At 56.7% G+C, this 19,480-nt stretch overlaps 8 protein-coding genes across 8 annotated transcripts; 1 reads left to right on the top strand and 7 right to left on the bottom strand.

The window, feature by feature from the left end:
- Positions 1-1,283: 1,283 nt before the first annotated feature.
- CcaverHIS019_0502570 (uncharacterized protein) lies at positions 1,284-3,036 on the bottom strand (the record flags this gene model as incomplete). The annotated part of the gene is made up of 5 exons (XM_060601396.1): positions 1,284-1,538; positions 1,575-1,851; positions 1,918-2,195; positions 2,231-2,435; positions 2,591-3,036. 5 exons carry the CDS (start codon positions 3,034-3,036, stop codon positions 1,284-1,286), a joined length of 1,461 nt encoding a protein of 486 aa, XP_060457894.1.
- A 1,024-nt stretch (positions 3,037-4,060) lies between these two features.
- On the bottom strand, positions 4,061-5,229 carry YPT31 (uncharacterized protein; the record flags this gene model as incomplete). Its single annotated transcript, XM_060601395.1, has 7 exons — positions 4,061-4,194; positions 4,228-4,308; positions 4,350-4,577; positions 4,719-4,841; positions 4,928-4,932; positions 5,087-5,121; positions 5,194-5,229. 7 exons carry the CDS (start codon positions 5,227-5,229, stop codon positions 4,061-4,063), a joined length of 642 nt encoding a protein of 213 aa, XP_060457893.1.
- Positions 5,230-6,201: 972 nt separating this feature from the next.
- On the bottom strand, positions 6,202-7,369 carry BRX1 (uncharacterized protein; the record flags this gene model as incomplete). Its single annotated transcript, XM_060601394.1, has 3 exons — positions 6,202-6,600; positions 6,729-7,018; positions 7,171-7,369. 3 exons carry the CDS (start codon positions 7,367-7,369, stop codon positions 6,202-6,204), a joined length of 888 nt encoding a protein of 295 aa, XP_060457892.1.
- A 1,009-nt stretch (positions 7,370-8,378) lies between these two features.
- CcaverHIS019_0502540 (uncharacterized protein) lies at positions 8,379-10,335 on the top strand (the record flags this gene model as incomplete). The annotated part of the gene is made up of 2 exons (XM_060601393.1): positions 8,379-8,632; positions 8,820-10,335. 2 exons carry the CDS (start codon positions 8,379-8,381, stop codon positions 10,333-10,335), a joined length of 1,770 nt encoding a protein of 589 aa, XP_060457891.1.
- A 205-nt stretch (positions 10,336-10,540) lies between these two features.
- CcaverHIS019_0502530 (uncharacterized protein) lies at positions 10,541-12,431 on the bottom strand (the record flags this gene model as incomplete). The annotated part of the gene is made up of 7 exons (XM_060601392.1): positions 10,541-10,814; positions 11,138-11,245; positions 11,288-11,582; positions 11,713-11,975; positions 12,043-12,138; positions 12,219-12,257; positions 12,289-12,431. 7 exons carry the CDS (start codon positions 12,429-12,431, stop codon positions 10,541-10,543), a joined length of 1,218 nt encoding a protein of 405 aa, XP_060457890.1.
- A 757-nt stretch (positions 12,432-13,188) lies between these two features.
- CcaverHIS019_0502520 (uncharacterized protein) lies at positions 13,189-15,989 on the bottom strand (the record flags this gene model as incomplete). The annotated part of the gene is made up of 6 exons (XM_060601391.1): positions 13,189-13,350; positions 13,451-13,647; positions 13,688-15,680; positions 15,713-15,812; positions 15,848-15,921; positions 15,954-15,989. 6 exons carry the CDS (start codon positions 15,987-15,989, stop codon positions 13,189-13,191), a joined length of 2,562 nt encoding a protein of 853 aa, XP_060457889.1.
- A 432-nt stretch (positions 15,990-16,421) lies between these two features.
- Positions 16,422-17,411, bottom strand: CcaverHIS019_0502510 (uncharacterized protein; the record flags this gene model as incomplete). The annotated part of the gene is made up of 3 exons (XM_060601390.1): positions 16,422-17,007; positions 17,053-17,194; positions 17,237-17,411. 3 exons carry the CDS (start codon positions 17,409-17,411, stop codon positions 16,422-16,424), a joined length of 903 nt encoding a protein of 300 aa, XP_060457888.1.
- Positions 17,412-17,682: 271 nt separating this feature from the next.
- PRI1 (uncharacterized protein) lies at positions 17,683-19,246 on the bottom strand (the record flags this gene model as incomplete). Its single annotated transcript, XM_060601388.1, has 9 exons — positions 17,683-17,708; positions 17,746-17,835; positions 17,872-18,246; positions 18,280-18,606; positions 18,642-18,822; positions 18,860-19,017; positions 19,053-19,138; positions 19,173-19,184; positions 19,221-19,246. The coding sequence occupies 9 exons, from the start codon at positions 19,244-19,246 to the stop codon at positions 17,683-17,685; spliced, it is 1,281 nt and encodes a 426-aa protein (XP_060457887.1).
- Between the last annotated feature and the right edge of the window lie 234 nt (positions 19,247-19,480).

The following is a 19,480-nucleotide window of genomic DNA, read 5'->3' as shown; positions in this document are numbered from 1 at the left end:
GAGTCGATCTGGTGACACTGCGGTTACATGTTGCCGAATTGGATTCTGGAATTCGACAACGCGTGCAACGCGGTGGCTGAGACCGCCCATGAGGACCCAGCCGCAATCCATTGTTGGCACACGACTTACTCAGGAGCCATACAGAGAAATTTACGGATGTGGAACGTATGTCTTGGTGTTTGAAACATATGCTATTCTAACTACGTCAATGTATCAACATATTACAGAATCAGTCGCTAGCGAAACCGTGACCCATTGACCGCTATGCCATGGTCTCAACATTGCACCAGCCTTCTACGCCGCCGTAGCGTGCACATGAGCAATTTGGCCTCACTCCTCTGCGCCACCCGGTGGCGTCCTCCTCGATGTACCGTCTCTCCTCTTAGGACTTGTCCCTCCATGACCTTCTAAAATTTGTCATACAAGACAAGGCCCCCAACCTCGCGGAACTCGGGTTCCAGTGGGAACAGGGGGTGACGCTGTTGTCCTTCACACCGACCCATGCCCAAGGTCGCCCGGAGTCAGTGATTTGGATTGGGCCGGCGTACATGTAGGTGGCGACACACCGGTTCGTTTCAATACACTCGCCGTGGCTGTCAGGGCAATAACAACTGGGAGTGACGTCGGCGTGTTCCTAGTCGCCACCGTGCACCCCTTCGACACACCTTGATAGACTTGCGGAACAGGCATGTACACAAGCGGGAACCTGGGCGTGGAGAGACACGAGGTTGGGAGGAACCGTGCAAGTTTGTAAATGGGAGCGTCTCCATTTTTTTAAAAAGGAGCGAGCCTGTCATATGATCAAGCTGCTCAAACCGTCGGCATTTGACGATTGACGTGCGTGTTCTGCTGAACAACTTGGGAGCAGCCAGTGTTGGAGACGTGTAAGCTGGCGGACTAGGGGAATTAGCTGGTGCCATCTCCCTTGGGCGAGCAACATGCCTTGCTCGCGGCTGGTTTCCGGGATGGCGGTATGGCGGTGGGGCTTCCAACAGTAGCGCGTGAAGTTTACATTCAATCTCGCCGCGTATTGACAATGCAAGCCTCTCTTGCATTGGGCTGTAACACCTCGGTGACGATGGCATAAATCGCAGGTCAGCCATGAGTTAGAACCGGTAGTGTTAGAATGCACATCCGGGTAATGAGTCTCCTGGGGTCTGGCAACAGTTCCACTCCAGTTCCCCACCACTGCGGCCAGGTTAAATCAGTACTAACGTACATATACTACATTGAATACAGTGTCAACACTAGGACAGGACAGGTGTCTCGTTACAACATCGGGGTTAGGACGTCGCGCAGATTGCCGTGAGGGCACGGCGTGCGCCGGCGCTGCCTACGCTCCCGTCGTCGTCGAGCTTTAGTTGCGCAAGACTGCCCTCAACGTTGATCGGGTCTGCCGGCTTGTTCCACAACACCTCGCCAGAATTGCCCATCCACGCGTAGCGGCGCGCTTTAGCGGTCGACAACACGCCGTTCGGCTCGATGTGCACGCCTCGTGCTCCGATAGCCTGCAGAATGCGGGAGATATTGGACGCGTCCTGAATGTTAGCGCTGCAGCTGCCGTGGGAACCTACGTCGATGCCAGAGTGCTGTCGGCCCTCAAATTCGCTCAGTCCCAACGCGGTAAGCTGGTCCACGATCGTGAGAGGTGGCTGCGCACCAGGCCGAGGCCGGGTGCGACGCCCGGTGGTAATGCGTGATGGATTGGGGTGGTGCAGGTTCTGGCGTCGCTCTTCCTCTGCGCGTACTGTCCGCACCGCCTCCTTGATGTTCAGGTAGCGACCGAGGAAGTATTTGGGATAGCGAGGAGGGTAGGTGGGCGTGATGTGCAGCTGCTTCGGCACAAAGTCCCTGTAATGTCAGCAATGGCTCAAACTGGCAACTCACTGTAAGTCCCACGGCCCGTCGGTCACCCACATAGCGTTCTTGAGCTCGTCGTTCTCAAGCAGACCCCATCTTCTCATCCAGCTCTCCAGACGCAACAAGACCTCGGGGAATGTCTCGGACTTGTCGACCGTGCTCTGATGGATCCCCGTGAGGTTGGTGCAAAAGTTGGAGAGCTGCGGACGCCAAGTCGGCCGCACGTAGGAGTGGAAAGTGTCGATGTGGACAATGCGCGCGTTACTAGAGAGTCGACGCCCGTCGTGTCCCTCTTCCCACTCGTGGGTCCAGCCCATGAGGACGACTGGAAACTCCTGCGATTAGCGCTGGTATATGATCAGTGACGCACGATAATCTCGTTTGGGTAGTCGAACTGGCCCTTGCCGGCCATGCATGTTGCCTCGACGTCAAAGCACAGGTACCATGTGTGGGGTTGGTCGATACCGCGCAGCGCGCCAGACTCTGCGAGAGCGGCAGCACGTTCGGCGTGAAGGGCGGCGTTTGCGGATCTTTCTTCTTCGTCGTGCTGTTCGCAGTAAGCCTTCATCAAGCGCCTGGCGTTAGTCTTTGACTCGGTGATCAGTGATCGGTGGAGAATCCGAGAGGAACAGTATGTGCGCGTAGAGTCTCATTCCGGCGAAGCAAAGAACCAAGTTGCACTCCATTGTTGCGCCATTGTTGACGCACAAGTATTTGTAAGGGTACTCACTTGTACAATGACTCCTTGGTGCCCTTCGAGTTCATGCCGAGCCTGGTAAGGATGGCGCGAAGCTCGTCAACCGTCTGCTTCTTGGTTGGCTTTGGAACCTTGCCAAGAGGCACGTTGCTAGTGGCCGAGGGAGCGGAGAGTTGAGAGCAGAACGACGGCGCGGATGGTGATAACGGCGCGGGTGGTGATAACGGCGCGGATGGTGATAGCGGAGGAGAAGATGGGTGAAAAGAAGGTGCGGTAGGGGAGAGAGGTGGGGATGCTCGGCGCGCCGTCGTGGCCGGGCAGAACGGGGCCGCGGTCGGCGACAGTTGAGGTGACGCATTGGGGTGACTAGCCGAGGTTGACACGGATGACACGGACACGGGCGACGCGGGTGGTGGATGTGAGGATGAGGGGAGAGGTGGGTCAGCAGGCTGCTGGAAAGTCGCTTCGTCGTGTGGCATTGTTGTGATATGGAGGCGGAGGTAGAGGAGTGAGAGGAGTGTAGTGTGTTGTAGTGGTGGCAAGACTACAAGAAAGTGGGTAGTAGGGCAAGGACGGGATTGTTTGGTATAAGGATGAGATGGATGATTGTGCGGGTAGGAGATGAAGAAGAGTAGAGAGATGGAATGAGAGAAGAGTACAAGAATGAAAGAAGAAGTGCAAGGACAAAAGTGTGTGTTGAATAGGAAAGAGTGAGCTAGTGAGTTTGAGTCAAAATGCTGAGACACGGCGAGTTGTAAATGACGACGAAAGACTCCACCATCACTAACAACCAATTCACTACCCCACAATCTCACCCCAGCAACCCCTCAGCCCCCTTTGCAGCATTCAAAGGTTTCGCTTCCAGCCCCTCATTCCGCCACTGTTTCGCCCTACAATTGCGCCGCGCACACTTCTTTCGACTCATTCTCTTCTACTTCCATTTGCGGTTCACTCCAAATCCAACAAGAGCTAAAAGGTGTCAACGTCCTCGCCGCTTGTAACTCGCTAACAGCACCCGGGTAACCCTTACAAGCCCGCTCGAGCCCTCAATGACCCCACAACCTTGCTCACACCAAACGCCAAGGATGCCAACATGATCATTATTCAGTTGACGCGTCGCCCGTACCAAGCTCCAGACAAGACAGCGGGCGCAGCCGTGCACTTGAGCCCCAAAGACGCCACATCACTCAAGCACGCGAAAACTAGTCACCAACAGGTCATCAGCTTCAGCCTTGTACAGCGCGTCCCGTCTTGGCAGATACCGTATACCGTAAAGAGTACATTTCGCCAGCATGCAGAGCTCTCACTTGCGCCCATGGTGTGGTGGGCACAAGAAACCGCCTCGGTAGCTAACAGGCGAATCGCCAGCCGCAGCCCAGGCGACTAGACGACGCCTGGTATTACAGGTCGTCACAGCGTCCCCTCCTCACTAGACTCTACTAACCCATCTACTAACCCCGACTCTGGCTGCAAGTGATGCAGTACAACGCGGTGCAGCAGCGTTTAGCAGCACTTGCCGTTGCCCTGCTTGCCACCGTCGCCCTCCGAAGGGGTGACAATGATGGTCTCGCCGCCCGACGGCTTGATGACGTCGCCTGAAGACTCCAGCGACTTGGACGAGACGATGCGGTAGATGTCTGCTGTCAGCTTGTCCGAGACTGGAAGCTCACCAGTCAGGATGTTCTGGAACGCAGCTTCGACGTTGGACGCATCCAATGCCGAGGTCTCGATGAACGAGAGGCCCTGCTCGGCTGCATGTCAGCGCAATTGGACAACGCGTTCGTGGACGTACTGGCAAAGGCCTTGGCCTCGTCGGTGGAGACAGCGCGGAGGTGCTTGAGATCGCTCTTGTTGCCCACAAGCATGATAACAATGTTCGTGTCGGCGTGGTCCCGGAGCTCCTTGAGCCAGCGGGTCACATTCTCGTACGTCGAGTGCTTGGCAATGTCGTACACGAGCAGTGCACCGACCGCTCCGCGGTAGTACGCCGACGTGATGGCACGGTAGCGCTCCTGGCCGGCTGAGGTTAGCTCACATCCATGCAATGTGAAACCAAGCAGTGTGAGCACAAAGGCGGGACACCACAGCGGACCATGGGGACCACCGGCCGCCCGACGCCCCACGAGATGACGGCGTGCTTCCCACTACACCAGTGACGCACCAGTGTCCCAGATCTGCGCCTTGACGGTCTTGCCGTCAACGTTGATGCTCCTGGTCGCAAACTCGACGCCGATGGTCGACTTGGACTCGAGGTTGAACTCGTTACGGGTGAAACGCGAGAGAACTGGGGTCAGCACGTATCCAGTTGAGATCGCATGTACCGCGAGGTGTGGTACGTGAGCGCACGACACGTCGTAACGGAAAACTCACGGTTGCTGTAGATGAGCACGAGGCGCGGTCAGTACGCGGGCCCACTTCAGAGCCAGCCCTCCCTTCTCTTCCCAAGCAGCATAGAGCAGCGCCTACTACGGTACTGACGCGCTCAGAGTTGGGGATTGGGGTAGGACTGCGCTGGTGTCATGTACTCACGACTTGCCGACACCCGAGTCGCCGATTAAGACAACCTAGATGTCAGCGCACGAGCATGAGCAATGTGACGAGGCACGTGGTGCCAAGCACGCGAGGCGCGTACGTACCTTGAAGAGGTAGTCGTAGTTGGAACCCTCTGCCATTATGGTTTATGTGATGTTGTGACGAGGAAGGAGATGTATAGGATGTTGAAGGAAGGAAGGTGACCGAATTGAGGATGGGACGGGATGAATCTGGTGCGGTGGCGTGGCGTGTATGGGTTGTGGGCCTGGGGAAAGGGAAGGCCTCGTGGGGTGGGTGGAGTTCAGAGTAATGGGTGGCGGAAACTTGGACGGTTATACGACGCGCCAAAGTGAATGCCAGACTGATGCGTGATCGAGGACAGTATACCGTAAAGAGAAAGAGAGAGAGAGAGAGAGAGATATGAAGGATGAAGAAAGGAACTGGGAGATGATAGATGATGATGAGTTCTATTGTGCATTGTATTGTGCTACCTCTTGTCACGATCATATGATGACAGTCAAGAACGCCGACCATGGTGGCTCATGGCTCAACAATAATTGCTATGAGCAATAAGTCTACCTGCCTATAGCTGCCTACCTGTAGTCAGTTGTTGCCTAAGTGAGCCTGATCAAAGTGTACAGGGTAAGGTTCAATCATGGGCCCAGTCTCATTCATACCCTGAATAAACCGCGTTTGGGCAACTCTTAAAGCAGTCATTGGGCCATTTCTGCCGTAATAACCGCCTTTGATTAGAAATTTATTAGAATGTATCAGTGACTGATTAGGCTATAGAGGTCTATCATGGGGCTTGATCCACACCTGTGAACCCCTAAGCGCTCAATCTAACCCTTTTACAATCTCTCCTTAATGGTAATGTTGATTTTCAATCCTCAAAATCCCTCACCATGGAGATATCGGCACTTGCCACGTGGCCCAGTGTGGCATTTCTGTGATTGTTGACAAGCTGAACACAGACAACGTCGAGAGCTAACAGGCAGCCTTGAACAGTGCAACCTAACCTTCCTCAGACGTTGGACGTCAACCAACTCTCGACAGCTCCAACCATACTCCATCGTCCTATGTCTATGCATCTCATACTGTACATGGTCCCTCTACGCAAACACCTTGTCAACCGCGAGCTCATCCTCGCCAACGTCGGCACGGATACGCTTGGCGCGGTCTTCACGCTCCTCCTCGACCGCCTTGCGCGCGCGGTATTTCGCGCCCACCTCGCGCTTAATGCTCGCACGCGTCGCTGCTGGCGTCACAAACTCCTGGTTGGCAAACACGGTCGGTCCGCCAAACGAGCCCTCAAAGATACGGATGGGCGTGAGGACGAAACGGGGCCCAATCTCGACGAGAGAAGTCTGGGGTGGACCAGAGGGGTGGAGAGGGTCCTTGTCGATAATCTGGTAGTTGCGGAACCAGATACGGTTGTCGAGAATGCTGAAGACGAGGATGTGGTCGATGAACGGCTTGAGGCGGCGCGAGGTGCGGGGGACTGAGAAGATCTGGTGTGAGGATCCAACAAACAACTTCCAGGACACTTTGGACGACATCTAGCGTTCATGACACCGAGAATCATTCGTCCTGTCTGCACATGGATGGCGACTCTCGCCACCACCCTAACACCACTCACATGAGAGAAGAGCTCCTTCATGAGCTTCCACTCCTCCTTCGTGTCCCACTCGCCATCAAACACGCAGATTCCGCGGCTTCCCTTGAGGCAGTTGCCGGTCATCTTGAGCTCGTCCATCGTGTGAATGTTCTGAACGTGGCACTTGACCGACGGTCCGTTCGGTGTCCGCGAGGCCCACATGTACAGGTCCTCATGCCGGCGCGCCTCAAAGTAGAGCGCATTTGAGCATGAGTGGAGGTCGGCGAGCTCGTTGAGCAGGTGCAGCGACGACTTGGAATCGAGCTTGGAGTCTGTGGGAGTGAGGCAAGGATGTGAGTGGGTCAGGCAATGAGCAGAGTTGGTGGAGGGAGAGCGGCGAGCAAGTAGAGCGAAATCGAGTGACACGAGGCGAAGGAGAGAGTATCAGCGCAAGTTCCAACTCAAGTCCCTCTCGCAAACTTACCCTTCTTCGTGTGAGGGAGGAGTGCCTCGAGGTCGGCCATGAGGTGGCGCATGCGCTGCGTCACACCGCGGGACGAGAGGAGGAGGACCTTGTCCTTGCGCTTCTTCTCGACGACGCCGGCCTTTTCATCTGCCGCGGCACGCTTCTTGCCCTTGCCCTTCTTCTGCAATGACTCGGTCGCCTTGTAAACGGACGCCATGGCGGATGTGTGTGATGTGTGAGCGGAGGTAGGTTCAATTGTTGTGACGGTTGCCGTGATGTTCTGAAATTCTTGGTGGGAGTGGGTGGTGGAGGTCGGGCGGGATCAGATTGACTTATTATCAGAGTGGGGCAGAGACAAGCAGTCTCAGAGTGGGGCGGAGGAGAATCCCGGACATGGTTTACTCTCCGCCTTGACGGGCCCAGATTGTGTTATGCCAATCAAAGCAGGCATCAAACATCGCTCATCGCAATCCTTCGGCGCTGGCCCGATCTCTCTCTCCTGATACATCCCCCACGGAGATTAGCTTGGCTTGGCAGACTGACCGGGCCAACTTACAACGTTGTTCTTCAGTGACCCTACTTAGGCGAGAAAATCCACCTCGGCCTGTTGAAATGCCCGGCTTATTGGCCAGATGATGAGATGAGACGCTAGCCGAGACCGGTCTTTCACCTCGCCTGTTTCATCTCCTTCGTCCGATTAATCCCACTGTTGCAACCAACCCAGGCGTTACCTACCCAGTAATGTTCAAAAGGCGTCGTATAGAACGCCAGGCCCGTGGCCCCATGTGACAATCTGCTGAACTACCCCCTGGGCCGTGCGGCTTGTCTGCGGCTTCGGTACCTAATTGCGCTGCACTTTTCCCTCATCACTTCTTGAACCTGGGCACCGCTGGACACGGTTGGCCCTGGTCCTTCTTGCGGCATCAGAGCGGATGTTGACGAATATGATGGTCCTGGCAGTGTAAACGACGAGGAACAAGGGGAAAACATCGGATGTAGAGCGGTTCACAAGTGGGCCATTGTGGGGGTTGTGGGGCGCCTTACCTTTCCCCGCTGTCTCCACTCTGATTCCCCCTCCCCGGCTAAGTTTATCTGGGACAACAGTGACTTACGTAGAGTCACAAAGCCGAGCTTGACCTCTGCACCTCTCGACTACATATACCCACCATCCAAGACACTCGCGCCTGTTTCTTGCCCTTGTACAAAAAAAAGCCATTGTCTACACAATGTCCGACCAGAACGACGCCAGCCAGGCTCAGGCCGCCGCCCGCCTCCAGCACATCGGCAACCAGCTCGATGGCGAGCAGGCCTTCTTCAACCCCAACCGCCTCAAGTTTGCTGCAGGCATGCCCAGGGGCCGCGCAGTCAACAACACCCCCCTCAACCCCCTCACCTTCCTTCTCCGCTCAGCCTACATCCGACCCCAGCGCATCGCGATGAAGCACCCGGCGATCGGCGTCGAGTGGACCTACGCCGAGTGGTGAGTGACATGGTTGTTCGAGTTGTCCGAGTCGGAGAATCGGCGTCTATCGGTCGACAAAGGCGATGTTGGGCGATGGTTCGGCGCACGGGGCGTGCCTCGCTCTCAACCATCGTTACTCTTGGCACTGGCATATCGCTCTTCAGGTGCCGGAGTAATGGTGCCCAGAATGACCGCTGACGTCCAGGGCGATGCGGGTGTGTGCGCTCGCGTACGGTCTCAAGAAGCGCGGCATCAAGCCTGGAGAGCGCGTCGCCGTCATCTGCCCTAACGCGCCGATGATTCTCGACCTGATCCAGGCGCTGCCCGCGATCCACGGTGTGATTGTGCCCATGAATATCCGTCTCACCAAGCCCGAGGTCAACTACATCCTCGAGCACTCTGGTTCGGTCATGGTGGTTGTCGACCACGAGTTTGCGCACCTCGCCGACGACTTTAAGGGGCCCGTCATCGTGTCCAAGGACTCGGGTGGCCGTGACCCAAGCTGCCAGTACGAGCAGCTCATTGACGAGGGCCGGCACGAGGCCGACACGGTCGGTTGGCCCGGCCACACTCTTATCGAGGACGAGGAGTCCGACTACGCCATCTGCTACACGTCCGGCACGACCGGTCGCCCCAAGGGCGTCGTCACCACTTACCGCGGCACGTACCTCGCCGCGCTGTCGAACGCTGCCGAGTCGCGCATTTTCACGGAATCCAACTACCTCTGGATTCTGCCTGCGTTCCACGCCATCGGCTGGACCTTCCCCTTCGCCATTACCGCCGCCTCGGCTGGCCAGGTCTGCCTGCGCTCGGTTGGAGACTACTCGCCAATTTGGGAGAGCATTACCCGCGACAAGATCTCGCACTACTGCGGAGCACCGACCGTCCAGATCGGTATCTGCAACCACCCGCAGGCGCGCAAGGTCCCTCACGACATCCGCACGATGATTGCCGGTGCGGCGCCCAGCGCGTTCCTCATCAAGACGCTTGAGAAGCTCAACATTAACGTCATCCACGTTTACGGCCTGACTGAGACGTACGGCCCTATCACCAACTGCATCCAGCACCCCGAGTGGGCTGTCGACCTTGACGAGGACGAGTTCTACCGCCGCAAGGCGATGCAGGGACACGCGTTTGTGGGCTCGGACGAGGCGCGCGTGATCCGTCCGGACTCTGACCCTTCCAAGGGATACGAGGACGTGACGCCCAACGGCAAGGAGGTGGGCGAGATTGTGATGCGCGGCAACATTGTCATGAAGGAGTACTGGAAGAACCCCGAGGCGACTGCCGAGGCCTTTGAGGGCGGCTGGTTCCACTCTGGTGACCTGGCTGTGCGCATGCCGTACGGTATGATTTCTATCCAGGACCGGTCCAAGGACATTATTATCTCGGGCGGTGAGAACGCGTCATCTCTGTCGATCGAGAGCGCAATCTACCAGCACCCCGATGTGCTCGAGTGCGCTGTTGTCGCTCGCCCGCACGAAAAGTTTGGCGAACGCGCACACTCATTCATCATCCTGCGTCCGCACGCTCAGGCCAAGTGGGCCGGCAAGGAGGACGAGTTCAACGTCGACCTCAAGGCGTTTGTCAAGCCGCTCCTTCCGGGCTTTGCGCGGCCCGAGTGGGTCGAGGTCGTCCCCGAGCTCCCCAAGACGTCGACGGGCAAGATCCAGAAGCACGAGCTCCGCAAGCGCTTCAGCAGCATCATCCCGAGCCAGTAGGAAATGTAGAGTATTAGGAAAGGCTGTTAGCCGTGTAGTGACCTTTTTGGACAAGTTCAGTAGCCATATGCATTGCGGAGTCACGCGACACTCCGTCTTATCGCTGACGTCATGGCGACCCGGCGCTATCTGTTCTTTTCAGAGCTTGCATTTCTCACTACATTAGATATTACGATATTACGATATTACGACTCGTACTTGCACACTAGCAAGCATACCGGAAATGAGTATTCTCGCGGTCCGTGAGATCCAGCTCGCCCGCCAGGCGACTCTCATGCGCGCGCGTCTCCTCAGTTATTCCCAACGCCAGGAACTGGGCCTCGCGCCGCGCATTAGTCCGCGTATAATACATCCACCAACAAGCAAGGTTGATGGCGTTGAGACACATGACGGCGCCGCACGAGATCAGGCCTTTGAGATACTTTGGCGCGTCTGAAGGAACGAAGATCTGCGTCCCGACAATGTTACCGACGCAATACCTAGTGTTAGCTTTTCCCTCTGTTTCGCTTACCACATCAAGGCGCTAGCACTCATGAATGTCTTCTTGGTCCTTCCGGCTATATTCACACTCATCAGAGGCCACACCATGAATGTCGAAATTGCGAATACGCCATAGAAAGTAAATGCTGCCCAACGGTTCCATTTCTTGGCCGGATCCTCTAGGCCGACGTAGAGGAATACGGCACAGGGGACGAGTTGACATATAATGGCGATGGGGAAGCGGGCACGAGGAATGTAGAATACAGTCGTGGCAGCCGTGAGGATTAAGACGCAGGCAACAGCACTGTTTGGCATCCCATACAGGATGACTTGGAGGTTGGTGAAGCCCATACTCTTGTAGATTAGGTTGTTGAAGGCGCCGAGGCCGCCGTTCGGGATGCATGAGAGGAGGTTGTACGCGCATGCAAACCTGGGGTGAGCGGGGGGTTACTTGGCCAGGGATGTTACTCACCAGTACTGGGGGTCGCGGAGACATTCCTTGACTTGGCTCCATTTCCAGGGGTGTTGCTCGCCACCACCAGTCGCATTCTGCACGATACGCGCTTTGGCCATGAGTTTTTCGCGTTTCGAGAGCCACCAGACCTCGTTGGGGGTGCCGATGATGAAGAGCAGGATGATACCGATACCGACGGTCACCCCGCCGAGGAAGAGGTTGATGACACGCCACGCCGCCATACCGCCCTTACGGTGGGCGTTGTCTGCAATGCCGTAGATGGCGATACCGAAGACGATTGAGAAGAATGTGTCTGTGTGCATGAGCGGACGAGGAGGGGGGGGGGGGGGGGAGAGGGGGGGGGGCGGCGGGTGTCGGGTGGAGGTAGGGTAGAGGAGGGAAAATGAAGAAAGTGGCGGTGAAGCGGTGAAGAAAATACCCACTCATGGCATAGTAGCAGGCCTGGCGCAAGGTCTGCTCGCGCCGGAGATACCACGAACTGGTAAGGACGACGAATCCCGGAGTCACGACGCTTTCAAACCAGCCTAGCAACACGCGCACAATACTCAGGTCCCAATAATGATTACACGCGCCGAGGAGCATGACCATTGCGCCCCACAGGATCACGCAGACGCTGAGGGCCTTGCCGAGTGGGAAGCGCTGCATGACCCATCCCATGGGGATCTGGGCCACGCCATACGACATGCTTGCGTCAGCTCGTCAGATTGAGACGTACTCGTACTAGAAGAACGAGTCGTCAGATTGAGACGTACTAGAAGAACGAGTTGAGGTTGTTATACTCCTGGGATGTGAGGTGTGTGTCCTCTTTAAGGCCGAAGATTACGCCGGAGGAGAGGGAGGTTTTGTCACTGTATTGAAGCCCATATGTGATCATTAGGAGGGGAATGAGGATTCTGCCTTTAGAGAGATTAAAGAAAGGATTACTCACAGGTCAATCTTGCGTAGGAGGCGCTTGTACTCGGCCTCCCTGTTGTTAGATTGTCAAATTACGCACATACGTGAATTCGGCTTCGGCCGCGATTACCTCCTCGTACTCGTCGAGCTTGTCGAGCTCTGTGTCGGCGACTTCGACCGTGATGGTCCCCAGCTTTTCCGAGACATGGCTGCCCTTGCGGTCGCGAGATGTGTGGCTGAAAGACATGGTAGTGTGGGGGGTGGGCAGTCATCTTTCGTGAGGAGGGTGTTATTAGTCTTCACAGACGGGTCAGCTACATGCTTGATGCTTGGCTGTCCACCACAGGCGAGATGGGCTATGGGCTAAAGCCCGTGACAGACGCAATAGCGAGTGGGGGATACTAGAGTGCGTAGCCACAGCCGCGGGTGAGCCCACCCAGCGTGAGCCCACCAAGTCAAGAATCCGGGAGGATGCTGGAGGTGGGGTTTTGTGCATCGCAGATGGCTCCAGCAGGCCCAGCTGTCGTGCCTAATCTAGCTTGGTGCCAGGCACGTTCTATTTGGGTCAGCATGAGGCTCAGCGCAACTCAAAGCTCCAACTGTCCGGAGTTCGTGGTGAGTGGAGCGTTATGTGCAGAGATTCACAAGTTAATATTCACTCAGCACAGGCGGCATTCCGTATCGGCGTGATCGAAAATCTGAGACGCGGTCAGCTGACTGGTTTCAGTTGCCCCTCCCATGCAACCGAGGTTATGTGGGCAGGAGATATGGACACCAGTCGGTGACGACGAACTCTGCTCGTGGGTACGTGCACCTGCCTCGGGATGGTGGGCATGGCTTGGCACGGAGTTGCTCGACGTCAGGTGGGTTCACTCACACGCTCGACGCTCCCCACTCAGGTCGCCTACGCCTCGTGATGCCGAGCGGAGACACTGGCAAGATGTGTGCAATTATATGCAATGCATCCGGCTGAGGACTAGGTGGCCGGAATATGGATCATCCCCTCATCCCCGCCGGTCGAGGCGACGGTTGATTCCGCCAAGAAGTACCTTGACAATCAGATCCGATGTTAGCTCCTCGCCGTTGTACGGCACAGTGTCGACCATGTCGCGCACACCATGTGCCGCGGCCAGCCCATCGTCGAGCTCCTGAAGGGCTTCGCGTGCCTACGGTTAGCTGGCGTATACCGGAATATTGGGCTGAAAGCTCGGATGCTTTCCAGACCCGGCGCGCGACCCAGCCAATTGCTGATAGAGCCGCACTCACCTCGGAATCGCAGCCAATCTGGAGCAGCTGCACGCCGACTTGGGACAACGGGAAATCGCCGCGATCGAGACGCCTTGCGACGCTGACGATCACACTCTCCAGGTCGTCCGTTGGTGCTGCATCCATAAGCGAAGCACGATCAAGAGAGGGATCGGCGGCGAGAAAGCGGAGGCGCGCAGCAAGCGGGTGTGCAAACGCTTGCGTCAGCCCCGTTCCGCTCCATCATGCCCCACGTACCTCCGTCTGTCACGACAATCAGGTTCATCGAGGGCACATCCTCGTCACCCGCTGCCACACTGCCCTCGAGACGGGACATGTAGTCGCGGAGAATGGCCTCCATCCGAAGACCAGTTGGGGTCGCTCCGCGGGGCTGCAGGCCCGCAAAGAGGTCCTCGACGTCCTGGGCCACGCGGAGACCCTTGCCGATCCGCTTAGAGTTGAGGAAATAGCAGTCCACGCCATTGCGGTCGTATCGCACCGCCTGTTGAACCACGCCCATTACCGCCTTCTGCATTTGCTCCCACCTCTGCCCAGCCATAGATGTGCTGTCGTCGATGAGGAAAACAGTGTCATAATCGGCGAGCATCTCGAGCGCGTTCTCTCCTGTCGCATCGAGGAACGCGGGGGACGGGTAGCGCTTTGCTGCAGGTGGAACGGTTGGACCGACGTCTGGCGATCGGTCGGGTGTGTTGCACAATTCGGATGAAGGGTCCGAGTTGTCCGGTTCCCGCCATCTGGCACCACTTACCTGCCTAATGTGGTTGACCGCGGCCGGTCCAGGGACGACCCTCGGTGGGCCGACGGGGTGAGGCAGCGGTCTAGATGGGCGCTTCACTACGGTCGTAAAGGATTGGGGGTCGGCCATGCCGTTGCGCGACGGACCAGTGACGGCGACATGGGATCGACTGGGTTCACTCTGCAACCACGGTGGTGGCCCTGGTGGCGGTTGGTAGTGCTGCCAATTCGGCGGGGGACCGGGTGGAGTCGCATACTGCGGTCTGCCGACTCCATATGTATTGTACTGAGTGCCGTAAGCCTTCCCACCTGACTGCGGAGGTAGCGCGCAACCCGGCGTTTGGATGGACGGCGTGCGTCTTGGAATGACAGTCGGCGGGACACGAGGGCTGGAGCACGATGAGGGCCGTGGAGGCACAGCTGGCGGCGTGGAGAAATCATGCTGGGTCTGAGGGACAGATAATCGTTGGGGTGACAAAGAGCGCGCGGCCGCCGCGTCCATCTGCTCCTGCTGCTGTTGCTCGCGTTCCTCAGGCGTGAGGAACGGGTTATTGCTCTGGAACATTGTCGACTGATTCCCGCTCCTGCGCTGCTTGTTCTTCTCAGAAGGCGACGCCGGTATTGGCTGCAGTGTGGGAGAGTTGAGCTCGAACCCACCAAACATCTCCTCGAGCGCATTGTCCTGCGGCAGCGGAGGCTGGGCCTTGTGGATGTCGGGATTGATCGAACCGGACATCTCCGCGGACGGTGCATGGGAGAGAGTAGCGTGACTCAAGGAGGATATCGGCGCGTTAGTCCTCTGCCCAGAGCTTGATGGTCCAGGCCCGGCACCCTGTAAGTCAATCTCTTCGTACAGATCGCGGCGGGCCGAGTCCTCCTCTGCACTTGCGAGAGATGCCTGGATTGCCGCCTCATACTCGAGGCGCTCCTTCTCTTCAACGCGCGCGATGCGCATCTCCTCCTCGCGTATGCTGTCCTCGCGAGCGCGTCTCTCGTCCGCTGACAACTCGTCTGTGTTCTCTGCTGGAGCGGGCATGGCTGAGAAGTCGTTTGAGCGACGCGGATTGCGACTTGTGTTTGATTCGACCCGTTCCAAGGCGCTCGACTCTCGAGTTGCCGCGTTGGCTTCCTCGGCGGCTTCAACCGCGCTTATCTGTTCCTGAAGGGCTTGTGTTAAGTCAGGGTCCGGGTCCTCGGCAGTGTATGGCGGGGGTGGGAGGTCGTCGCCTTCACCGTCAGTGGGGGGCACTGTCTGTCGAGGTTCCACAGGGGGTGGCAGTTCCACAGCGGGCCTCGGCGGCCGGCTCGACGCCGCGGTCATGGTACTCGCGCGGTTGAGACGCGTCGAGGATGAGGATGATGAGGGGTGGCGGACGGAGGAGGCGCGGTCCGTGGACGTGGTCTTGCTTACACGCACAAGGCGGATCACACGCGATTCTGGCAGACCATGGTGAGCACGCACATCAAAGAAGGCCTCGGCAAAACGTGGCGGTACCTAGTGTCAGTTCGCTCGTGATTCTGGCGTACCTGACGTTCAAGGACTTCTAGCTTCACAATGATCTCGGCTTTTGTCCTGCCCCGAACCTGCTTGTGCTCGACGTACGAGTTGACGATGGCGAACTCGTAGCTCAAGTCAACATTGTACTGAGGCTGGTGGCTTACCGCTTATCGGACCAGGACTGGTGGGTGAGGGCGGCCAGGACGTCGGAAGCCGTGTACATTACCGGCACCTCGGGCTGAAGTCAGCATGGACGAGGAGGCAACGCACGAGGTTTGGGGGCCTGCGCTGCAGTCCCAGGTACATTGTGTATGTGGAGAGAGGGGTTGGGTAAGATGTCAAGTATGATCAAGTTTATGGCGGATGACGGTGGTAAGGGGTTGGGGGTGTATCAGAATGGTTGATGTTGACAAGTGATGGTTGGAGATGGACGGACGAGGTCATGGCTGGAATGGACGACTGTCTGTGGGTTGAGCAGTGAGCTGTGCAACCATTCAAATGACGTAAGGAATTATAATAATACCTCTAGAGTATTAAAACCATTCCTTATCAATTCACCGCTTTTCCTCCAAAGACAATAATACAAAAGAGACGCATTTGAAAACGAATTTCAAGGCAGTGTATTTCTGTATACCTGTGACCCTGGGTATCCAGTATAAGCATCATCACAGGACAGGTCCTTATTGCCAACTAACTCTCTCTCTGCTCAACACTGTACTGTACTACACTACACTATAGCTACGTTCTCATACCCTTCATTGCAATCGACTCTGTCTCGATATCCTTGCGCGCAGTCTCGGACAGCGTGTCCTCATCATCCTCGTCCTCATCCTCATCCTTCTTCTTCCGCCCTAATGCCAAGCGGACATCAGCGAGGTTGTCAAAGTCCAACGCTGTAAAGGCGATCAGGACAATCATCTCGGGCATGAACAGCAACACATCAAGTGCGTTCTGAGTGAGGAACCAGCCCGAGGTGACGCTCGCCCCGACGACGCGGTAGAGGCTCTCCATCATGACGGCCGTGCCGCAAAGCGAGAGGATGACGGTTGGGAGAGCCTTGTTCACCCCTACTGGGTTAAAGAGGAAGAGTAGGATGAAGGGATAGATCATGAGGTACAGAGCGACGACCATGAATAGTGCTCCACTGGCCTGTCGGAGACTTTTGGCCGTGTCGAACTGGGCCATGTTCAGGGAGTCTAGGGCCGTGATTTGCATGACCGCGCCAACAATGCCGATAACAGAGATGCCCAGTACAATCATGTGGTGGACAATGGTCATGATGCGCCGGAGACGGGGATTGTCCACTCCCCGCATAGTGCAATGCCTGCGTGAGTGAGCGCTGCAAACATGGGCGAGAGAGGGAACATACCACTCGAAGAGGAGGGCCATCACTGCTTCAACGATGAAGAGGAAGCCAGCAACAACGAAGATCCCAGCGACGATGAGGAGAATCTTAAACGAGCTGTCGTTCGGGGAGGCGTCGGACAGGAGCCAGCGGGAGATAAAGGTTGCTACTCGAGCTATGTAAGTTTCTGACAGGGAGGGGGGCTCACAACCGGTGAAGATGACTAGGAAGAGGTAGATCAACTTAAACCGAGGTCGGCGTAGCAGGCGCAAAGTGAGGAGGATTAAGAAGAAAGCGTATATAAATGTGAACGCGACACTTTCTGGCTTGTGCACGCCGCGTGCGAGGAGGAAGAAGGGGTTGATAGGGCCTTTGGCGTTCATGATGGGGTTAAAACTGGTGAGGCAGAGGTAAGGACTGTGGAGTGCGTGTAAGTTGAGGGTGAGCAGCGAGAATGTTCTTATAGATGTCAGCGATGAAGACTACGCTTGAGCGCGGGTACAAGCATCGCGTCGTGCGGTCTGTTCAACGCAGTGTCTGTGCGCCGCAGTGCTATTTTAGTCGGCCGCCGGGACGGTCCCGATGCCCAGCCGCTCGGCCACCTGAAAAAAATAATAGGTGAGCCAAAAGACACACGATGCATATGTACAACAGTTAGAACTCGGTCGTCTCCTCCTTCGCTGAATTGGGTCAGCACGTTGGCATCTATCCACTCACCTCCTCTTGCTCCCTTCACATCTTCCATGATCGCGCGTGCATGCTTTTCCAGCATCTCAACATACGGCTTGAGCGATGTCCGGTCGTAGTCTGTCGTGAGCGTCTGGTCTCGTACACACAACCTACCCTCGATCATCTTCCCGTTGCTGTCACTCGGCGAGGCACGGTCGAGTTCCGCAAGCAGCTCGCCAACAGTCGGTACCGTGTCCGGATCGAATTCATCCACCTTTTCCGGGTCGACGGGAACACACACCCGCCCCGTGCCCGGGTGCACGCAGAACGGCGCCTTGAGCAAGTGGTTGCGGTGCTTGGACACCTCAGCGTCGATGCGCGGATACGTGTACTGAAGGATGATGTCTTCGAGCGCCGCATTCCATTTGCGACCCATTGGAGTCTTCGCTTCCCGCTCTGCGTTCACCTGATCCCCCACGTCCGACCACTTCTTCATCGACGAGCGGTCCGGGTCGCTCTCCCAAATCTGACGCAGCTTGTCCGTCGTGGCTGCTGTCAGCTGCATCAGGCAGACTCACTCACCCCGGTCATTCGGTGCCAGCGCAAGGAGCGCCTCCCACCCGCGCTCCGTCTTCAGGACGTCCTGGTCCGTCAAACAGAGCTTTTTAAACCTGTCCTTGAGCGTTTTCAACGCCTCGGCGAGGAACGGATGGAGGGGCACTTCGTCTCGCCCTCCACGTAGGTTGACCTTCTTGGCCTGCTCCTTGCTTCCCTTAATCACCTCGAGGAAGGTGACGAGTGCGCGTCGCTGGTCGTCCGTTAGGTCGACAGCAAGTGTATCCGAAACCCAACAATGGATACCACGGCGGCCAGAGTACACCCAGAGGAGGTGCTTGAACCCAAACGTATCTGTCGTTAATTATGATACCCGACCAGTAGCTCACCCCGGAGTCCCTTGTCGAGCACTTTGACGGCGGCGGCGATGAAACCCCAGCAACGCTTGCAGATCTTCTTGTCGGTGCAGCACGTGCGAATCTCATCGTAGTCGGTCATGTCAATGTCGAAGACGAGCTCACGACGAAGGGGCTGTAGGACACCACTGGGGAGCGTTTTGCGGTCGCGCGGCTGATGTCAGATACAGGACAACCGAGAGAATGCTAACGCGATGCGAGTACTGCGGCCCGATCTCGAAACGCGAGGGCACGAGGCGCAGAACATCCTTCTGGAAGTCGTAGGCTGTGTTGTACGAGTTGTATCGGATGTACACGTCGTTCTCGATGGTGAAGGCAAACTCGCGGTGCGTCCATAGCTTGCCCGGGGCTGCGTGAGCTATCTCCAGGATACACTGAGCTCACCATCAGACTGGTTGAGCCACCTGAAGAAGGGCTTGTACGGGAACAGGCGCTTGTAGAACATGCTCATGACGTGCCGCGACGACGGGCTGTGGTTAGGAGGCAAGGTGGGTGAGGACGAACTCGTATGCCATTCTGTGGTCAGCTCTATGACATATCCTTCCAGCTCACGCTTCTTCTTGAATTGTAGTAACCATTGTGTGATGATTGGTGATATGCGGTGGTGGCGAGTGGCGAGTAAAGAGTGATGAGTGATTTGTTGATCTTTTGAGCGACGCGTCGAGGTTGACGCGCTTCATTACTCCCATTCCTTAATCGACCCCATCTTTCCAAGTGTCAACCACGTGTCATCTTTGGTGAGGAGGTAACAGAGGTGTATTTTGCGCTCTCAGAGATCCAGAATTCTCCTTGCCGTCAACAATATGGCTGCA

The sequence above is a fragment of the Cutaneotrichosporon cavernicola genome (assembly GCF_030864355.1).
Source record: "Cutaneotrichosporon cavernicola HIS019 DNA, chromosome: 5".
NCBI lineage: Eukaryota > Fungi > Basidiomycota > Tremellomycetes > Trichosporonales > Trichosporonaceae > Cutaneotrichosporon > Cutaneotrichosporon cavernicola.
The sequence above is the reverse complement of the archived record's forward strand: the minus strand, read 5'-3'. Positions and strand labels throughout refer to the sequence as shown.